At 41.2% G+C, this 21,070-nt stretch overlaps 1 protein-coding gene and 1 pseudogene across 5 annotated transcripts in view; one reads left to right on the forward strand and one right to left on the reverse strand.

Moving 5' to 3' along the window:
* The window catches only part of MAPDA (N6-Methyl-AMP deaminase), a 57,908-nt gene that overhangs the window by 15,936 nt on the left and 20,902 nt on the right, over positions 1 to 21,070 (forward strand). For 3 of the 5 annotated variants that reach the window (XM_081829532.1, XM_081829534.1, XM_081829536.1), the window contains exons 1-4: positions 11,931 to 12,442; positions 18,530 to 18,763; positions 19,010 to 19,140; positions 19,651 to 19,711. In XM_081829532.1, the coding sequence (XP_081685658.1) occupies positions 12,209 to 12,442; positions 18,530 to 18,763; positions 19,010 to 19,140; positions 19,651 to 19,711 (660 nt within the window). In that variant the 5' untranslated portion in view covers positions 11,931 to 12,208. Of the gene's footprint in view, positions 1 to 3,570; positions 3,677 to 11,930; positions 12,796 to 18,529; positions 18,764 to 19,009; positions 19,141 to 19,650; positions 19,712 to 21,070 lie in introns of those variants that run through there. The other 2 variants (XM_081829533.1, XM_081829535.1) reach the window with 2 other exon arrangements.
* LOC115940390 (U5 spliceosomal RNA) lies at positions 9,831 to 9,939 on the reverse strand (annotated as a pseudogene).

Here is a 21,070-nt window from a genome sequence, read left to right on the forward strand (position 1 = left end):
ATTATTATTGCAAATAGTCCAGGATGTGTTCCTTCCTCTCTATTTTTATTGTAACTGCTCTATTTTAAGCTCTTATCACTTTGGCCTGGGTTTCAGATATTGATGTCTTATTTTACTCTGCTTCCAGATTTCCCTCTCCTCTCTGTCCTGTAGGGCTCTGCCAGAGTTGTCTTCCTTAAATACCACATAGCTCTCCAGCTCAGAATCCACTTCCTAATACCAATACCTATGGCTTCCAATCCAACTTCTCTGGGAAGCTTCCAAGGCCCTCAAGAATTCACCCTGCTCAGCGTCTGTCCAGGTGTATAGTAGTAACTGAAGGCATAAACTCTGGGGCTCCACCATTGCCTGACTGTGTAACCTAAGGTAACTGTGTCATTTTAGTCATTTCAAAGTGTAAACTCCCTGTTCAGGCTATTTCTTCACTCTCAAGACCTCTCTCTCCCTGATTTCTTTCCAAGATGGCTTCTGAGTGTAGGGGGAGCTTACATATCCTCATAGGAGCAGGGCACAGAACTTTGGCTCCCCTCTGATTTTGGATATCCTGTGTCTGGTCCTGCTGTGTCCTATGTTGGTTTTCTGAGGTTCAGATGGTCCCACCTTGCTCTCCAAATCTCATGCTGGACCCCTCCTTTCCTCCACTGAAATCCATGGTCCTTCCCCTGCAGCTTCACATAGCCTGACCCCAGGCCTCTGCCAGTCTGCTGGATATTTCAGTACGTTTGTGTTGTGCTGGTTTAAAGGAGCTTCTGCTTTCATTAAATACCACACACCAGCTATGGGAAATGATGGTGCTATTTCAGACCTTCATACTCCTTAGCAATTTCTAAACTACCTATGGCCCCATATTGCTCTGGTGCCATGTTGAATATGGAGTTTCCCTGAGAGGTTTATGATTTTTCCCAGGCCTTGCCTTGAGAACTGAGAAGAAACTCCCTGCATTGGGAGTTGCCTAAGTCCATCTAGATGATTCTACCATCCTTGGTTCCTCCTCTCCTCTGTTTTGACCCCAAGGTAGAGTTGGGAGAGTGGGAAGATAACTCATACCTCAAGTCTTGCCATACTCTCTCCTTCTTTTCTCTCCCTTCCAGGACCAAAAGTTTTTCAGCTCCCTTTCCATCTAGAAGGTCCTTCTCTTATGTCATATTTTCTTATTTTGTACTCCAGCCTCATGGCCTAGTGTTAAGGGCTAAATGACCTAAGGGAACCAAATATGAATCAACAAGCAGGGATAATATGTTGGAAGGTATTCCAAAGTCATGCTGTCTCAACTGTGTATCTCAACTGTACCTGAAAAGACTTGCTTCTTGCCTCTGTTCAACCATACTCTATCCATCCTTTCCATGCAAGGCATTTATTTCACATTATCCTTGAGGCATTCTTTCTCTACTCCTTCCCACTCCAGTCAAAACCCATTTTTTCAAGAATATCTATGTAGATCTCTCAAACTCTTTATCTGATTTCTCTAAGATATTCTGTTTCTGAGCATTACATTGTCCATACTAATTGTTCTCCAATTGTTTCATGGGAATTAATTTTTTTTTAATTGTAAGCTTCTTGGGGGAGAAGAGACCATGTGTCACCCCATAAGACCTAGCACAGTATTAAATAAATAGTCATTAAATATTGGACTGACTGGTTAAACACTAGTGACAAACTACTCAGGGGAGGTCATCAAGACTACCCCTCTCCACTTTTGTCATGTCCTGGGCTAACATTTATTGAGTCCTTAGTGTACACCTCACACAGTGCTAATATGCTCTATTTACATTGTCTTATAAAATTCTTTCATCAACTTATGATGTGAGTACCATTATTATACCAATTATACCCATTTTATAGATATGGGAACTGAGGTTTAAAAAAGTTAAGCAATTACCTAAGGTCACATGATAGTAAGGAGCAAAATCAGAATTCAAACCCAAGTCTGTCTGATTCCAATCCCACAAACTTAAACTATACAACTGCCATTGGTTAGTTGTCCAGCATGAACTTTTGTCACAGTTCTGTCTAGTTACTTCTTCAGGATGAGTGAACATTAATTCATGTTGCCAATGACTACACGTTTGCTGTCCTCCTCAGGTTTATATTTTACTTCCCTTCTATCTTGAGTAGCAGAATTTTGTTCCTCACTTGTGTGCTCTTTTTTCCTCAGGTCTTCCCAGATCTGATTTTGCAGACCATATTTCTTCTCTTGTAAAAAAAAATGGTATGAATAATACAATATGGGACACCTGGCTGGCTCAGTTGGTAGAACATGCAACTCTTGATCTCAGGACTCTGGGATTCCAAGGCCCTCAAGAATTCACCCTGCTCAGCGTCTGTCCAGGTGTAGAGTAGTAACTGGGCATAGAGCTTACTTTTTTAAAAAAAGGAAAATATTATTATATCTCTTAATTTCATCATCTTAGTAACCTTAGGGACTTGACGTTATTCTTATCAGATGTAGGCAAGAGAAGACAATCACTTATCAAAGAGGAATTCAGGGGTGCCTGGGTGGCTCAGTCGGTTAAGCAGCTGCCTTCAGCTCAGGTCATGATCCCGGGGTCCTGGGATCGAGTCCCGCATCAGGCTCCCTGCTCGGTAGGGAGCCTGCTTCTCCCTCTCCCTCTGCCTGCCTCTCTGCCTACTTGTACTTTCTCTCTCTAATAAATAAATAAAAATCTTTAAAATAAAAAAAAAAGAAGAATTCATCAGCTGAGAAATTGTCATGTAGACACCAGCTGAACAAGACATGCACAAGAACTATGAACAACTTGATTCTATCCCCCTGAGATTAACTTTCTTTGTGGTGGTGAAAGGAATTTTTATTCAGAACTTGTAAAAAGGCAAACTGCAACCATAGCATGGTTGGCAAGTCTTAGAAAATGTTTAAATATAACAGATTTTGCTTTTTAAAATATTTCTATAATGAGCATATATGTCTTATACAATAAATGACAATAAGTGTTTTAAAATGAACTGTTGGCTAACACATAGCAGGATAGAGAGGCCACAGGCTATACTGTGTTCTAGCTGAATCGACACTAGTATGAGTCCAGGTGTTTAGCTCAAACCAAAAGTGGCCATAGGTGAGTCTTACCCCAAACTGAAAAATTCAAAGTATATTGGGCTAGAGGGTAAGTTGCAGGTACAAGTCACTACCGAGTGGATCTTCTTAATAGTTAAAATGTGGTTAATATACTGATCTTCTACAAAATAATATAAAAAATTCACTATCTCTGTGATTACTTGTCTTTTTTACTACCCACCAGATGTCTGAGTGGGAGATGGAGGAAGTAGTAGGACTAAGAATGGGGTTCCTGAAAGCAGCTGTGTATAATCACAGCTGTGTTCTAAAGGCTCTGGATGATTCGTTCTGAGTTTATGACCAAGGGCACGGGCTTGCATGACAGGAGTTTGTGGGGTTTTTTTTGTGTCATTGTATTATTCTTCACTGATGTTTCTCTATTCTTCCCCAGGAAGCCAGTGGCGTAAGATTTATTATATTGAAAGGGTATGAGAAATTACTGGCTCTAAGAAGTTAAACACCCACAATGAGAGATCCTTGTTCAGTTTCAGTGTTTATAGTTTCAGGTGCTGAGAATACAGTGATGAATAAGATACTATCCCTGTCCTCAAGGAGTTAAATCTGCAGTGAGAAGACAGACTAGAAAACAGATTACAAGATAATATGGTAAGTGCAATATGGAGGATATTTACAAGGTGAATTGCAATACAGAAGGGTAACCCAACCCAGCCTGAAAGGGTAGGGGTATTAGAATCATGGAATGCTTTTCAAAGATAAGCTTTGAGCAGCGCTTGGGTGGTACAGTCAGTTAAACATTCCACTCTGGGTTTCAGCTCAGGTCATGATTTCAGGGTCATGGGATCAAGCCCCACATCCGGCCCCGTGCTCAGTGTGGAATCTGTTTGAGACTTTTTCCCTCTCCCTCTGCCCCTGCCTTCCACTCGTGCTCTCTCTCTCTCTCAAATAAACAAATAAATCTTTAAAAAAAAAAAAAGATAAGCTTTGAAAGTCAAGTAGGAGTTGTATACACAAGGTTAAGAGTAAGGTAAGAGCAGCATCAAGAGTCCCACAGGGAGAAAACTGTAAGTAAAGGAATGGAGGTACTTGGGGACCTAGGTATAGTTCCATATAACTGGGATCTCAAGTAAGAGGAGAAGGTATAGCAGGGGATGAGGCTTGTGACATAGGGAATATCAGAGTCTGGCTTTATGAAAAATTTACTAATGGAGAATTACACAGTATGCATAGTAAATATTAATAGAGAAAGAAGTTAAAAACAGAAAAAAAACAAGACAGTGGATCTAAATGAAAGTGGCTCTGAGAAGGGCTCTGGGAGCCAGGAGCAGCCAGGCATGGGCCATCTCACAGAGGATTTGCCCCTCTTATTCTTCAAGCTTCTTGTGTTTCCAGTTCAGCCATTTTTATTTGCCAGTCCCATTCCTATGTTTGGTATGGTTATTTACAGAAGGCAAAGGGAAAAGTGAATTAATGTAGAGGATGAGGAGAAAGGTTATAAAATAAATATTTGAGGAAGTGACTCTCCATTTGGATGTCTAACTGACATCGCAAAGTTAACATATCCAACCTGAACTCCTGATTTACCCCCGCCGACCGCCCCCACAAATTTGCACTGCCTCTTGGTGATGGCAACTCCAACTTTCCAGTTCCTTAGGACTGAAGTCTTAGAGCCCATCCTTCATTCCTCCCTTTTCATCATATTCCATACCCAGTCCTTAGGTAATTTTGTTAGCTCTTCCTTCAGAATATACACCCAGTCCCACCATTTTTCACCATTCCAGTTGAATTCACATCATCTTTTATCTTTATTACTCCAACAGCTTTCCAAGTCTCCCCGCTCTTACTCTTGACCTCCTACAAGCTATTCCTCTTACAGTGTCCAAATAGACCCTTTAAAAATGTGAGTCAAATAGGGGCCCCTGGGTGGCTCAGTTGGTTGGGTACATGACTCTTGATTTCGGCCCAGGTCATGATCTCAGGGTCCTGAAATCAAGCCCCATGTTGGGCTCTGTGCTTGGCAGGGAGTCTGCCTGAGATTCTCTCCCTCTGCACCTCCCTTCCCCTCTGCCCCTCCCCCATTCATATGCTCTATCTTAAAAAAAAAAATGTGAGTCAAATAGTATCACCCAAAACCCTACACAACTCTCTTTTTCACCCAGATCAAAGCTAAGTTCTTACAATGAATTTCTTTAGCAGTTTTGCTCTGGCTAGTCCCTCTGCCTAAAATACTTTTTCCTTAATAATCTTCTTAGCTAACTCTATTACCTTCTCAAATTTCATGGCTCCGTGAGAGTGACCCTGTTCCACCCTTTTTGGTTATTTTAACCTGTTACCCCTAACCCCATGCACTCCTGATACTCCTTATCCTTTTTCTTTTTTCCACAGTCCTTATCACTTCTAATATAATATGTAATGTATTTAATATATTTGTTGTTTAGTTTCTTGTCTCCCCCTGCTAGGCTGCAAATTCCATAAGGGATTATTTGGTTCACTGATCTATCCTGCTTAGAACACTAAATATTGAATGGATGAATGAATGAATGAGTTGTTATGGTCAATTGAAAGCTCCACTTTACATTATGCAAATTTCTCATTGTTAACCTATTTCAGAAGCTATTACTGAGAAACAGAGGAGTGAGTCACATGCATCTTAATTCTAGGGACTGAATGAAAAAAGGAAAACAAAAGTATTTCTATGACTTGATCCTAAGGAGAGGGAAGAATTTATTTTCTTATTGCCCTGAAGTTTTAAATGAATTATCAGATTTTTAAAAAAATTTTGTTTACATGTATGTGTCCTTTCAGGCCTTTCCTACGCCTGAGATTATAAACATTATAAACATATTCTTTTATACTTGTTATCATGCTCATATAATTTAGTTTGGCTTTGTTTTTTAAGTTTAAGTTTGGTCTTTAATCCATCTGGAATTTATGATTGTGATTTGTGAGAAGTCGGGAGCTGACATCACTTTTCACAAATGATTAGCCAAGTAGTCCCAAATCATACATATACTTAAGAGTCCAGCCATTCATCACGGGTCTGAATGTGACCTTACTATACAGTCTATTCTTTTTTTTTTTTTTTAAGATTTTATTTATTAACTTGACAGAGAGAGAGAAAGAGCACAAGCAGGCAGAGTGGCAGGCAGAGAGAGAGGAGAAGCAGGCTCCCCACTTAGCAGAGAGCCCAATATGGGGCTCAATCCCAGGACCCTGGAATCATGAACTGAGTTGAAGGCAGACACTTAACCAACTGAGCCACCCAGGCATCCCTATACAGGGATTCTTTGTTCCTTCTATCTATTTGTCTATTCTGGCACCAATATCAAAGTAATTACTATGACTTTGCAATATATTTTGATTTTCTGGGGATAATCTCTGATCTTAACATTACAACTCACTATTTATTACTAATTTTAGCCTGAATCAAACATATATCCATCCTTCATGTTACGTAATTGAACATTTACCATGTGTAGTGCCCTGGAAATAAAAATTGTTGTCTGGCGGCCCCTGGGTGGCTCAGTTAAGCATCCGATTCCTGATTTCGGCTCAGGTCATGGTCTCAGGGTTGTGAAATCAAGTCCCACGTTGGGCTCCATGCTGAGTGTGGAGCTTGCTTAAAATTCTCTCTCTCCCTCTCCTTCTGCCTCTCCTGCCCTCCCCCCAAAAAATTGTTGGCTGAACTCAATTGTCCAAATTTAAATTCAGTGGATTGAGGTCTAAACTGCCTTTTCAGTTGAGTTCTTTGGGAGAAGGAAAGGTGATGGCAAAGTTGGTTTTTTCCTCTTAAGTATTGCTTAAGTTGCTGGTATATCCATACATAAGGAAGATCTGCTTTACTAACTTTTTCTGAAATAGTAAAAGTCTACATAGGAATCAGATGTTGAGAGGCTCTAATGAAAAGCCTAAAAATGTGGACAAAGGCTAGGGAATGAGAAAAGCATAATGTAGTATAATATCCTAAATTTACAACTTATTTTCTAGCTTTAGACTGCCATTTAGGTGGCAAATGACTTTTTGCATAAATATTAGGGCAAGGTTTTTCCTCTCCCTGTATTAAACTTTGTTACACACCAAGTCATGCCCAGTGAAGCATCACCACATCCTAGTAAGATCCTGTGTGTATCTGCTTATGAGCACATTTAATTGCATGTTCCTACATCCTCAGATTAGCCTTTTGGCAAAGTTAGCTCACTTCATTTGCAAAGGATATGGGATAACCATGGTCCATTGTTGAACAAAAGGGCATGAAGATCAGCTGGAAATTGCAATCAGGGAGAAGGTTTGAGTGTAATCTATAAAGCTAGGAGTAACACCAGGGAGCCTACCACGTTTACCCAGGTTAAAACAGTTGAATTTTAAAAACTCTTAAATAGGAGGTCTTTAAAACTTTAATACTCCCCCCACTCACTAATTAAATGAATTTTGACATCCGTTTGTGCATGGTATGTACAATAGTAATATGCAAATATAATTTATTTGAGTATCAAATTGGACCTCCAACCAACAAGTATTTATTAAGCATCTACTATGTTGGGGATAGCGAAGTGAACTAGATAGACCCAGTTCCTTCCCCTAGTCAAGGAACTGCCCCTTCCCAACCAAGTGCTTTATGTCATTGACCAAGAAAGATAAGTGAACAGTCTTTAAACTGTGGAATGACGGGGCGCCTGGGTGGCTCAGATGGTTAAGCGTCTGCCTTCGGCTCAGGTCATGATCCCAGGGTCCTGGGATCGAGTCCCACATCGGGCTCCCTGCTCCTTGGGAGCCTGCTTCTCTCTCTCTCTCTCTCCCTCTCTGTCTCTCATGAATAAATAAAATCTTTAAAAAATAAAAATAAAAAAAATAAACTGTGGAATGACAGAAATCTTTTGTTTACATAATTATTGACATCCAAGGAAATCTCAATCTCCTCTGAGGCTGATTATAAATTTCATAATTTCTGCTCTACATATTTTTCTTCTCTCTTTAAACATCAAGTCCAAACATGATCAGCGAGGACTGATGACCTTCCTTGCCAGCCTAACGCTATTTTATATCCCCTTCATTACTCCAGTCAAAAAGCTGAGTTTAGTTTTAATGTCACACTAGACATTATTGGATGGTCCCTATGATTTTTTTTTTTTTAAGGTTTTTTTATTTATTTGACAGAGACAGCGAGAGAGGGAACACAAGCAGGGGGAGTGGGAGAGGGAGAAGCAGGCTTCCCACCGAGCAGGGAGCCCGATGTGGGGCTCGATCCCAGGACCCTGGGATCATGACCTGAGCCGAAGGCAGTTGCTTAACCAACTGAGCCACCCAGGCGCCCCTGGATGGCCCCTATGATTAAGAACTCACCTTAGTGACTAGTTCTCTTATTCACCAGATTCTCCAAAGAGCACAGGCGTCTCTCCCACAGGAAAAGAGTAGTTGGCTACATTTGGGGCTGTCATATGAGAGTGTTTTCCAAAAGATGTCATGTGAGATGGGCCCAGAGTAGGCATGAGTTGTTAAGATTGGGTTTGGGATTACAAATGCATAGAGAATAAACCAGGACTTCAAGGTCTGAGAGCACAGAAAGAGAAGACCAAATAATGCCTGGGCACTACTGGAACATTATTGTTCCATGTCAACTTCCTAACATCACTAAGGAGGGTTAAATTTGCAGAAAGATAAAAAATGGACAGTTGGTGGTAAAATCCAGAAAGCACACAAAGGAGTGACAGCACTGGCCTTTGAAGAACATATCCTAGAAGAGTTGTTCTTAACTTTGTTTTCATATCCTCAGTGGTATGATACACTGTTTTTGAGACCCTGACAGAGTAGAGATTCAAAATAAGAAATTGTCTTCCTTCCTTAACTAGTTTTTCTGGTCTAAAAAGAAGTACAATCACTAAATGAGGTAAAAGTCTTTCATTAACTCTCATAACTGCACCAGGCTCCATACCAGAATTTTAGAACAAAAATATTCCGGTGAGTTGGAGAAGCAAAAATCATTGTCCAACTTCAGTTCTCAATCTGGTCCACATCTCTAATTATGAAACTGGAATCCAGCACTAGTCCATACTGAGTGCTGCTCCAGAGGCACAGAGTAAATGCTGCTGACAAAACTTTTAAGTGTTCTAATGAGTAGAGCTTGAGAAGCGAATAATTCCTTAACTGAGTATGATGCATGTATAGGGTTAAAGGTGGAGGGCATGCTTAATCTGGTAATCACTTACAGAAAATGTGGGTAATTTCTCTGGAGAGAACAAGCCCAATTACTCATAATGCACCACACTAGGCAGTACTCAAGAGAAGAGGCACCACTGCACTACCAGTTTAGGTCTGGCACACATCCACGTTCTCTTGACAATCCCCGCCCCCACCCCCGCCTTTTCTCTCCCCCCACCAAAGCTAATGAGATAATAATGGTTGATGGCACCATCTGAGAGGTAGCATAATGGAAGGTATAACCTGGGCTTTTAAGTCATTTCTAGGTTAGAATTCTAGAACTAACTACTACATAGCTGAGAACACTCATTTCATCAACATCCAGCTTTGATCCTTCCTGCAAGTTGGAGGTAGTCTGTGGTGAATTTAGAAACAAGAAATACAGAGCAGCCTTTCCACCTTCGGATCATATTCCTCCCAGTTATTTAGTATCCAGCCCACCCATAGCCTTGCCAGATGCCTAGGTGTTAAGCCCTTTGTTTCCCAGGGTTTATTCATGTCCATATCTGATAAGGTAACTGGGTTCATTTCAGATTTCATACATGAAGCATGAGGTCAAACCATGTTTCCTCAGCCATATTCAACCTTATATTCTTTTTTAAAAGAAGCCTCATAGAAATAAGGCCTCAAAAATTGGCTAAAAACTCAATATCTTTCCATGGAAATCTTTGGTAAAAAGCAAAAGATTTATGTACTCTGAAGAGAAATCAGAGTTATCAACCTTGTATTCTTACCAAGGATCTGTGTTAAATTTTTTCAAAGCCCGAGAATGGGAAATTTTTCAATTGACTTAGGCTAAAGATCTGGTAACTCAATAAATGGATAAACTTAGATGAGGAAAACCAAAAAACTAGACACACAGGAATCCAAAGGCTCCCCAATTCCTACTCTAGGACTGTATAACCATTCTCTTCAGATAATCATGTTTTATTTTTGTATCATCTCTCTGAATGTTGGTATGTTTTAACAACCTCCTTCACTTTCTGCACTGGATAGTAGTGCTAATGAGAAGAAAAAGCAGGAGAAGGAAGGAGTAGTAATGTCTATAACCACAGTCAAATCCTATTGTGGAAACCTTTATTGTTTACGTTAGTGGGTCCTCAATATATCAAAAGTTCAGTCCTACTGTCCAGCACTTAAGGAAGAAAGGTCTAACGTCACTGTATAGGGATTGAAGTAGGTGCCAAAGGAAAAGCAGTTCCCACCACCTCCAAGGAGCAGGAGCTGCTGCTCTTCAGGAAGGAGGATGCTGGTATGATTGTGTAACATTAATGGCCATGGCACATATGTTGTGTCAATCTGATACTCAGAGCTCAATCCTGTAGTCAAATCAATTACAGTCACTCCAGGAACTGAGGAAGAATGAATCCAGACCCCTCCAACAAGCAGAAGCTTCCCATTGAGCACATGAGCTGTGTGTGAGTACCTTGGAGTAATGGGAGGCTGGATGACTACTGATTCCCAGAGGAATCCACAAGAGATTGATTTTAGAAAGAGTACAGAGCTCAGTGGCTCCTCAGAAGCACCCAGACCTCCAGCAATAAGGACTCCCCCTTGCCAGCTGCAGGCACTGTGTGAATGCCGACCTTCAGGTACTTCCCCCTCCACTGGGATACTGACCCAAGCCATTGTCCCCACATGTAGGAAATGCCAGTCACTTAGTACAGGTTCTGCCACACTTCGACCCCCATACACAAACAAGTATTTCTGATTCTCAAAGGACACTTCTGTTGTTGAATGCCGCCAACATGACAACGTGGAATCTTCTGGGCCGGCCTTTGTTATTGTCACATTTAGGTCCTCAGTGCTATTATCCTTACTCTTAGAGACACGAAGTTGGAGAATCCCCAAGGCTGGAGTTACTGGAGACAGTCTCCCTCCCAGAACCAAAACCTCGGTATCTGAAAGTCTTGTCATGGTGTGATAAAGGCGTCCATCCCACTGGGTTCCAGTCCCACAACTGTGTATTTGGTTGCCTTTCCATTCAAAGTCACAATATCTTGAGAGCAAGTGAAACTTACTCACTCGGCAATGCCGTCCCTCTTGCTCTCCAAATCCTCCTGCACTAAGAATAATGCTTGGGCTCAAAAGGACAGAGGCATGCCCATATCTCTTAAGGTTTGGGCCCTTGCTGTCATTAGTGACTACACTGGCAGGGAAGACGCCTGATGGAGAAGCAGGATCTATTCGAGGAAATGCCTCTGAGGGTGGAAACACCAGAGTTTGGGAGAGAGTGTCTCCTCTAGAAGCGGCCAGAATGAAATAGTGGGCGCACTTCAAATGCCACTCCTCAAACTCATCAAAAGGTTCAAGATTCTCCATGCGCTGGCATTCTTCTGAGGGGAGAAAGCAGCGATAGAATTCATTCATGTCCACAGCACAGCAGGCAGTCCAGCCAGCCTGAAGGAAGCGGTGCTGCTGGGCCTCCACGTCGGAAAAGCAGTCTAGGCCGTGCAGGGGAGAATTGATCTGCCGAAAATGCTGCTGCATGACCTGGCCAAAGGCGTCATGCGGCCTCATCTGCTCGTAGATCACGAAAAGGGCATCAGGAAAACGCTGGGCTGCCCAGGCGATGAGGGCCGCGGCATCACTCGGCTCAAGGTAGGTCAGCACGGCCTCAGCTAGGAGCAGAGTGGGCGCGGCCGCGTTAAGGCCGGTGGCGGCCAGGGCCTGGTCCAATCGCGGGAGCTGCCGCAGGTCCAGGCCTAGGAGGCGGTAGTCCACACTCTCAAAGCACAACGCTGACGCAGGGTCCCTACTCTGGAAAGGCCCGGTTAACGCGCTCAGCTCCGGCGTATCTTGAATCCTCTCCGCTTTGCGCCGGACGACGTCCAGAAAATCGACTTCCCAGACTGCAGCACCGGCCAGCCAGCCCGCAGTTTTCAAGCGAAAATACAGCGAATCTGAACCCGCTCCCAACGACACGATCTGGGCGCGAGGAGCGCCGGGGGCCGCGCACGTCCGTTCCAGAAAGGCACGCACGCAATGCCCCACGGCGCGTGCGCGGACGTAGTAGCCGCGGTGGATGAGCGGCGCGCGCCGCGCGGTCCCCGGAACGAGCAACGCGGTAAAGGGGTCGTGCACGTACCCGTGCGCGGCCAGGGAACTCTTGCTGAGGGCGCTGCTGTCGTTGGTGCTCTGTACTGCCCCCGCCCGACGCTCGCGGCTCCGCGGGCCCATGGCCGAGGTGAGGGAGAGGAGCGGCGGTCCGTCACCGGGGTGAGCCCTCTTTCGTTCTGCAGTACCCACCTCGGGGATTTCTGTACGGAAAAAGCACCCCTCTTCCGTGACTCCCCTTCCGGGTGTGTGAGCACCACTTCCGCAAAGAGGGCACCTCACCAATCAGAATTGAGGAGGGTGTAGCTTGTGCTAAAGTTCGACTGTGATTGACTTTTTTTGGATTTTCTGGGACTGCGTTTTCGCGGAAGACTGACCCCCTACGGCTTATTGTGGGCACGTGGACTGTGTCAGGGAAGCTCCGGTTGTCCCTTTTCTAGAAGCCTTTCCGTCTGAAGGGAGAATTTCGCTAAGTCCTCATAGTTGACTCAGCTGTTAACAGAAATCTTTAAGGGGTGAGTGTGTGGGGACTGACAACCAGACCTCCTTGGACTGCAGGGTCAGCATTGAGTAATCCGGTGGGGCAAAGTAGGGTTAGAACCACTGACGTTGGTTTGTGGGCAAGGAGAAGAAGGGGTCGTTTCTCAGATGCTAACTACTAGTACTTACTCATTTATTTAATGCTTTCATAGTTTAAAAAGAGATCCCATTTAAATCTGAAAACAAGTCATTGAGGCCAGGTGCAAAATGAAACTTTTACAGAGGTTGTGATTCGCCCGATAAATGTTTCCCCACAGGTACATACTATCAGTTCCCTTGTATTCCGGGCTCTGTGCAAAGCTGACAATAAGTAAAACACTCAGCCTCTGTTTCTCGGTTATAAAATGACATTCCCCTCCACTTCGAAAAGTCTGTGATTCTAGGGTAGTGTTGAATATATCCACGGAAGAGGGAAATCACAGAAGAGAGGTGATTATTCCCTCTGATACGGTCTGAGTCTTGTCGGGGGTTTAAAATAACCATTAAGTTTCTGAGTTGGGTGTTTGGAAGTCATCACCCGTAGGAAACTGCTTCCAGAGATATTTAGGAGATTTATCATTTATGGATTGGAATTTGGTTACTAACTGCAGGGGCTGAGGTGGAGAAGGAAATCAGTAACTGTAAGTATGATTACTTTGAAGCAGTCTAGCAGAATGATTAAGAGCAGGAGTTTAGGAGTCTAGCCCATTTGGATTTGGATACTGGAACTCAGAGGTTTGAGTCAGGATAAAGGTTTGATAACTGAAAAGTGTCTTTAGATTTGGTGTTGAAGAGCTCTTAATGACTTCATGGAGAGCAATTTCTGTGGAGCAGTAAGGGCAGAATTCATGTTTCAGTGAATGGGAGAAAGTAAATGGAGGCAGCCAGTCTAAATTATGCCTTCAAGGAGCTTAGCTTAGAATGAAAGGAGAGACAGGGCAGTAAAGAGGAATATGGGATACAAGAAAGGTTTTTGTTTGTTTGCTTTTAGGTGGAAGCAAATAATGTACATGCATATTGGTTCCCTGAGGGAAATTAGCCAATGGAGAGAGAGGTTGAAGGAACAGAAAATTGAGATGATTAACTGGTGGAGTAAAGACTTGAAATAGCTAGGAGGGAATGGGATCTAGGGCACATATTAGTGTTGAGGACAGAAGAATGAATCCTTTTTCTCTGACTTATGAGAGAAGAAAGTATACAGATAAAGGTAAGTTTAGGTGTAAGTGAGGGCAGAGAGAAATAAAATTCTTGCCCGATGGCTTCTCTTATCTCTGTAACACTGGCAGCTGGGTTGTCAGTTCAGTGTGAGGTGATTGGGTCTAGTGGCGTGTTGAGGTGTTTGGAATTGCCTCTGATGGGAATGGCCTGGGATCTTCACGTCTAAAATGAGAGGAGTAAGTGCTGCTTTCTGAGATGTCTCAGAGCTGATTGAGGGCCAAGGAAGAAGAAAAACAAAAAGAATTGTAGGACTTTTAAAAATATATATAGTGCTGTAGAAGTGAATATTTAATGACAAGTAAAATTTAGGTGATATGTTGTTAGAAATACTACTTTTTTTGATAAAGAACAGATTAAGAAAACTGATTCAGGAAGAAAGAGAATGGAGCAAAATTTGTGATTTGGGTACCATAGGATTGTTTTCTGATTATTATTTTTTAATCTGTTTATTCTTAGGTAAAATGAGGATAATAATATCTCATGGGTTGTTGTGAGGATTAAGTAGAATAACCATCTAAGAAACTTAGCACAGTGCCTGGATCATGATAAGTGCTTAATAAAAAAAAGAGTAACACATGTCTTTATTATTCTGAGTTCCCTTTTCTTTTGGGGGCATGAAAAAAATTCTCTGGGAGACAGGAGACTTGGTTCTGGCCCTGCTCTAACTTGATGAAATACAGTACAAATGTAGAAAGATCTTATCTCAATGTGTTGCCTTTCCGCTCCTCACTCCCACCATAGCTTCTTCCCACCCACACCAAACTTAGCCCAGGAAGGTAGAATTTGGCACGGCATGGTTTTGTTGATGGTAGTATCTTAGGCATGGATCAGTGAAACAACAGTTTTTTAAATGTGTAAAAATAGTGCTTTTCGGTGGATCTCAAATTTCCAGAGGTTAATATTGTAGCCAATGGGTCAGTAAATTTACTCACAGCTAGTTAAAGGTCAGTCTGGAGGGAGGTTTGAATGTAGCACAAAATAAGATCAGGACCCTAGAGTGGGATTGAAAATATATTTAAAAAGCTAGCCACTTGTCAGATTTATTATCAGCCTGCTATGAAAAATGTCCTTTTAGGCTGTCATTCTATTGTCTAAACATAAAAGTTCTTCCTCTCACAATTCATAATAATAAAATTGTTTTGCAGTTTTTTTTTAAGATTTTATTTAATTATTTGAGAGAGAGGGAGCACAAGCAGGGGTGGCAGGGAGAGGGAGAGGTAGAAGCAGACTCCCCACTGAGCAGGGAGCCCGACACAGGGCTCTATCCCAGGACCCTGGGATCCTGACCAGAGCTTAAGGCAGACACTTAACTGACTGAGCCACTTGGGCACCCCTGTTTTGCAAGTTTTTAAAATTATTTAATTATTTTATAAATAATTTATTATTTATATTAAATTATTAAGTAAATTATATAAATTTATTGATTTTTTAAAAAAGATTTTATTTATATATCTGAGACAGAGAGAATGAGAGAGACAGAGAGCACATGAGAGGGGGGAAGGTCAGAGGGAGAAGCAGGCTCCCTGCCGAGCAGGGAGCCCGATGCGGGACTCGATCCAGGGACTCCAGGATCATGACCTGAGCCGAAGGCAGTCGCTTAACCAACTGAGCCACCCAGGCGCCCAAATTTATTGATTATTTAACATTTTAATTTATTAAACTTATTTCAGAAAGCAATCAAGTATTACATGCTTGTTGTAAAATCTTCAAATTGCAGAAAACTATGTAAGGTAAGTAAAAGTAAAATTCTCTCCCCTGACCTTTGCCACTTCCAACCCGTAATTATAAATAAATAAAATATGCTTTGTTCATAAATGCCGTCTTTCTAAGCAATATATTTTGTTACTTTTTGGAAGTAACACTATATCATAGAAGTCTTTCCCTATAGTCATAGATATTCAGTTGGATTGAGATATAATTAATTTAGCCAGTAGCCTACTGATGGACATTTAGGTTGTTTCCAATTTTTTGCTATTATATGTTATAAGAAATGTATTTGGGGCGCCTGGGTGGCTCAGTCGGTTAAGCGACTGCCTTCGGCTCAGGTCATGATCCTGGAGTCCCGGGATCGAGTCCCGCATTGGGCTCCCTGCTCAGCGGGGGGTCTGCTTCTCCCTCTGACCCTCCTCCCTCTCGTGCTCTCTGTCTCATTCTCTCTCTCGCAAATAAATAAATAAAATCTTTAAAAAAAAAAAAAGAAATGTATTTGTGCATATCCTATAAGATTAGGATAAATTCTTAGAAGTAGAATTATTTGGTCAGAAAATAAATGGTGTTTTGTGTTGTGTGTGTGTGTGTGTTAGATATTGCCAAATTGCTTTCCAAAAAGACCATCCCAAGTTCTGTTTCCACCAGAACTTTTACTCACACCTTCACTAATATTGGATATTTTTCTTTTGAGATCCACAATTTTTTCTGGATAATTTTATGTCTTCCACATGAACTTTAAAAATCAATTTCTAAAAAATAACTTTGGGAATATTTTGATTAACACATACTTTAAAAATCAATTTATGGCAAATTGATTTTACCTATGGGAGATAAGGTGTGTTTTTCCATCTTAATGCTGTCTTCTGTATATTTTGGTAGGAGTGTAAGCATATTAGTTAAACAGCCTATCTTTTTCATTTGTTACTATTTATGAAGCACTTACTATAGCATTCTATTGAAATGCCACTTTTATTTCATACTGTGTTGGCCTTTCTGTGGATTTCTGTGGCTCTGTGGTCCTGTACAAACTTGTTTTTTTTTTAAAGATTTTATTTATTTATTGAGAGAGAGAAAGCTCACACAAATGCACAAGCAGGGGAGAGGGGCAGAGGGGGAAAGGGAGAGAGAATCTCCAGCAGACTCCACGCTGAGCCCACAGCCCTATGTAGGGCTTGATGCCACAACCCTGAGATCATGACCAGAGCTGAAACCAAGAGTTGCACTCTTAACCGACTGAGCCACTCAGGCGCCCCCAAACTGTTTTCTTTTTTCCCCATTTTAATATTGTGAAAACTTATTTACCCCCTCTCTATCAATTTATTGATTTGTAATGTGGCAAAATATTTATTTTGCAGTTATTGCAAGAATTACAATAATAGTAAAAGCACTTGCTACTTATCTGGTCTGCTCTGAATGAAAACTGCTCTTCTTGGGCGCCTGGGTGGCTCAGTTGGTTAAGCGACTTCCTTCGGCTCGGGTCATGATCCTGGAGTCCCGGGATCGAGTCCTGCATTGGGCTCCCTGCTCAGCAGGGAGTCTGCTTCTCTCTCTGACCCTCCCCCGTCTTATGCTCTCTCTCTCTCTCATTCTCTCTCTCAAATAAATAAATAAAATCTTAAAAAAAAATTGCTCTTCTTGTCAACATCATCATCATTAATATGTGAGAACCCAGAGGTTCAGGGTGGCTATTCTGAAAAATCACTAAACTTCATTTGGAATTTTATCTTATTTATAAGCCACCTTCAGATGTGAAGGGAAATTAGGATTTATTTATCACCTACAATGTGCTAGGCACTGTCCTAGGTGTTAGGGAGGTAGAATTAGCCATAGTCCTTGTTCTTCTGAAGTTTATGGCTGGTGAGGAAGAAAGACAAGTAAATCAGTGATTGAGATGGGGCGCCTAGGTGGCTCAGTTGGTTGAGCATCAGGCTCTTGATCTCAACTCAGGTCTTGATCTCAGGGTCTTGATTTAAGCCCCATGTTGAGCTCCATGCTGAGCATGGAACGTACTTAAAAAACAACAACAACAACAACAAAAAACCAGTCCGTGATTGAGAAACAGTGTGACAAAGTGCTAATTTAAAGGTAGTCACTAACTTATATGGGAGCATAGCAGAGGGGAATTTAAATTACTTTATTAATCATCAGAGCTACTGTGCATTTGTATCCCATTTTTACAAATAAGGAAACTGAAACCATTAGTTTAGTAACTAGGCCATACAGCTACTAAATGACAGAACTGGTATAACGATTAATGTGGGTCCATCTGACTCTACTACCTCTGCCCTTCCTTTACATTTTTTAAACAGCTCAAAAATGTCAACTTTTACCCAAAATAGGCTTTATAAATTTCTTCTTTCAGAAGTAGTTTTATAGGGGCGCCTAGGTGGCTCAGTTGGTTAAGCATCTGCCTTCAGCTTGGGTCATGATTCCAGGGTCCTGGGATCGAACCCCGCATTAAGCCCTGCATGGGGCTCATGCTCAGCAGGAAGTCTGCTGCTCTCTCTCCCTCTGCCCCTCCCCTAGCCCCTGTGTGTGTGCGCGCTCTCTCTCAACCAAATAAAATCTAAAAAAAAAAAAAAGTTTTATAGAAAGGTCTAACAGGTAAGGAATACACCTTACTAAATTTCAGATTTTCATTCACTTCTTACCAGTTTGAGGCCTTTTCTTATTTCTAGGTTAGATTGCTAACTTGCTTAAATAGCATTGAAGGGGCTTTTGTCTTTTGAGGGATAAAGTGGCAGAATTCTGTTTCTTTGTTTTTATGTCAACCACTGAAAATGTTCACATTTGTTTAAATAGGGGAAGCTGAGCCCAGAGCTACATATACAGGTTATCTTATCAAAATGTATGGACATAAAGCAATCTGAAGGAAATTCAAGACCACAGAATTTACTGACTGAAGCACATTATACTGTTCATAACAAGAATAAGAGTATTTGGAGAAAGACCTTTTTATTCTGCGAAATCGTGATGGAAGCAGAGGAACACCAACAGCCACGGAAGACAGCCTTTTACTCAGAATTACCTAAAGTGGTGAGAATTCAACCACAGAATTCTGGAGTGGTTGCTTATTATAAGGATGCCTGTGTTTGTTTTTTCCACAAAGAAAAGTAAATTTTATAGGTAGAATTTGTAAATTTTATAAACTTTAAAAGTTATATAGCTACATCTAGTAGACAGTTTGCCTAGTGCAGATTACAAACATGCGGTACCTGGTAGGATGCTGTGAATCTGGTGGATACTTGAGAAGTTTTTACTGATGGTATTCTCTTGTTTTAGGAACTTCATGCCCACCTGAATGGATCCATTAGTTCTAATACCATGAAGAAATTGATAGCCAAGAAGCCAGGTCTTAAAATCCACCATCAGATGACTATGATTGACAAGGGAAAGAAAAGAACTTTAGAAGAGTGAGTTTGGGGAGGTTATGGACATACTTCTTTTTATCTCTATTACTGTTTCGAGATTATAAATAGTCTATAAGAATCCAGATTTTAGTAGTTAAAGGAATTGGGTAGCCATCTGGTATAGAGAGTATAACTTGACATATAGCATTTTTTTCCAGCTGTTTAGACCACTGACAGTATTTTTAGTGACTTATGTTGTTTGTAAAGTTACACTGTATTAGAATATTCTTTAGACGTGAAAATGTAGGCTTATTGATTTTTCTCCCTGTTTGCTGCTATCAACAGGGGGTAGGGGGTATGGTAAAGGGAAACTAGTATTTCCCACTTAAGAGTAACATTCTGTTTTCAGTCATTTATCCTTCCAGATCAGTGTAATTTTTGAAAAACGTATTCTGTAGTTCTTTGTAATATATAATTAGTATTAGCCTAAAATATATTCATTTGATTTAGTGGGTTTGTCTCGAGTGACAAGTTTTTGATGACTAGAGTATGTTAAAACTTTTCCTGTTGCAGATGTTTCCAGATGTTTCAAATTATTCATCAACTTACTACTAGCCCTGAAGATATTCTAATGGTGAGAAATGAAAAATTTTTAGAGTGGTTTAAAAATTATTAAGTAATTTATGCCCTTCTGGTATTGAACATGAATTTTTGCTTTCATCAAGAGTCAAATGAAAAATATTTTCTGCTTTTTTATGGCAACTCTTTTCAAAACCAATGTAAGACATTTGCCAAGGGCTAATATCAAAGACTACATTCGGGGCGCCTGGGTGGCTCAGATGGTTAAGCGTCTGCCTTCAGCTCAGGTCATGATCCCTGGGTCCTGGGATCGAGCCCCACATCGGGCTCCTGGCTCATCGGGGAGCCTGCTTCTCCCTCTCTGTCTGCCTCTGCTCATGCTCTCTCTTTCTTTCTGTATCTCTGTGTCTCAAATGAATAAATAAAATTAAAAAAAAAAAAGACTACATTCATTGTAAAAGATCTGAGAAGAGAAGCAAGATCAACATATTCTGTTACATAGAGGATAAAATCTTGTCCTGTTTTCCATATATAACATATTATATGAAATATTTCACCATAGATAAGCATTTCTTTGATAAGGCTTTATCTGTATTGCTTGAGATACTTTTAACTGCCTGGGTGGACAGTATAGAGAATGAAGTTCAAGAAGTACTTAGAGATTGAATGATTAATCCCTAGTCCTTCCCTCTGGGAATGAAGGACTAGAGGACATCACTGTGTTCTCTTATCTGTAGCTCTGTGATACTAGACTCTGATATGGAAGACTGGCTTCTGTATCATTGACTAGGGTGGCATTTTAAAATGTACTCTTTGTAAATGGAGAAAAACAGAATCCTTATCAATGTTCTTAACGATTAGAAAAAAATGCAGAGTAAGAGGTATAACCTGTGTTTCTGGAAAAATAACTTCTGACTGGTCAAGAAAGAATTTTCCTTCTTGGCTGAAACTGATCCTCATGAAAATTAATCACCTTTTGGTGAGAGAGTTAACTTTAAAAGTCTAGTTCAACAAAAGTTGCCCAAGTGCCCACAATGTTCTAGCACTCTGCTAAAGACTGGGAAATAAGATAGATGGACATGGTCTCTGCCCCCTGAGGAATTTATAGTTAGGTTAGAGAGACAGACCCATAAGCAGATAAATCCAACATATGGAGGTTCCTCAAAAAGTTGAAAATAGAGCTATCGTACGACCCAGCAATTGCACTACTGGGTATTTACCCCAAAGATACAAATGTAGTGATCCGAAGGGGTACATGCACTGCAATGTCCACAATAGCCAAACTATGGAAAGAGACAAGATGTCCATCAACAGATGAATGGATAAAGAAGATGTGGTATATATATACAATGGAATATTATGCAGCCATCAAAAAAAAAAACAAAACGAAATCTTGCCATTTGCAATGACTTGG

This window comes from Leptonychotes weddellii, chromosome 9 (assembly GCF_054177405.1).
Source record: "Leptonychotes weddellii isolate Sample4059 chromosome 9, ASM5417740v2, whole genome shotgun sequence".
In the NCBI taxonomy this organism is placed as follows: Eukaryota; Metazoa; Chordata; class Mammalia; order Carnivora; family Phocidae; genus Leptonychotes; species Leptonychotes weddellii.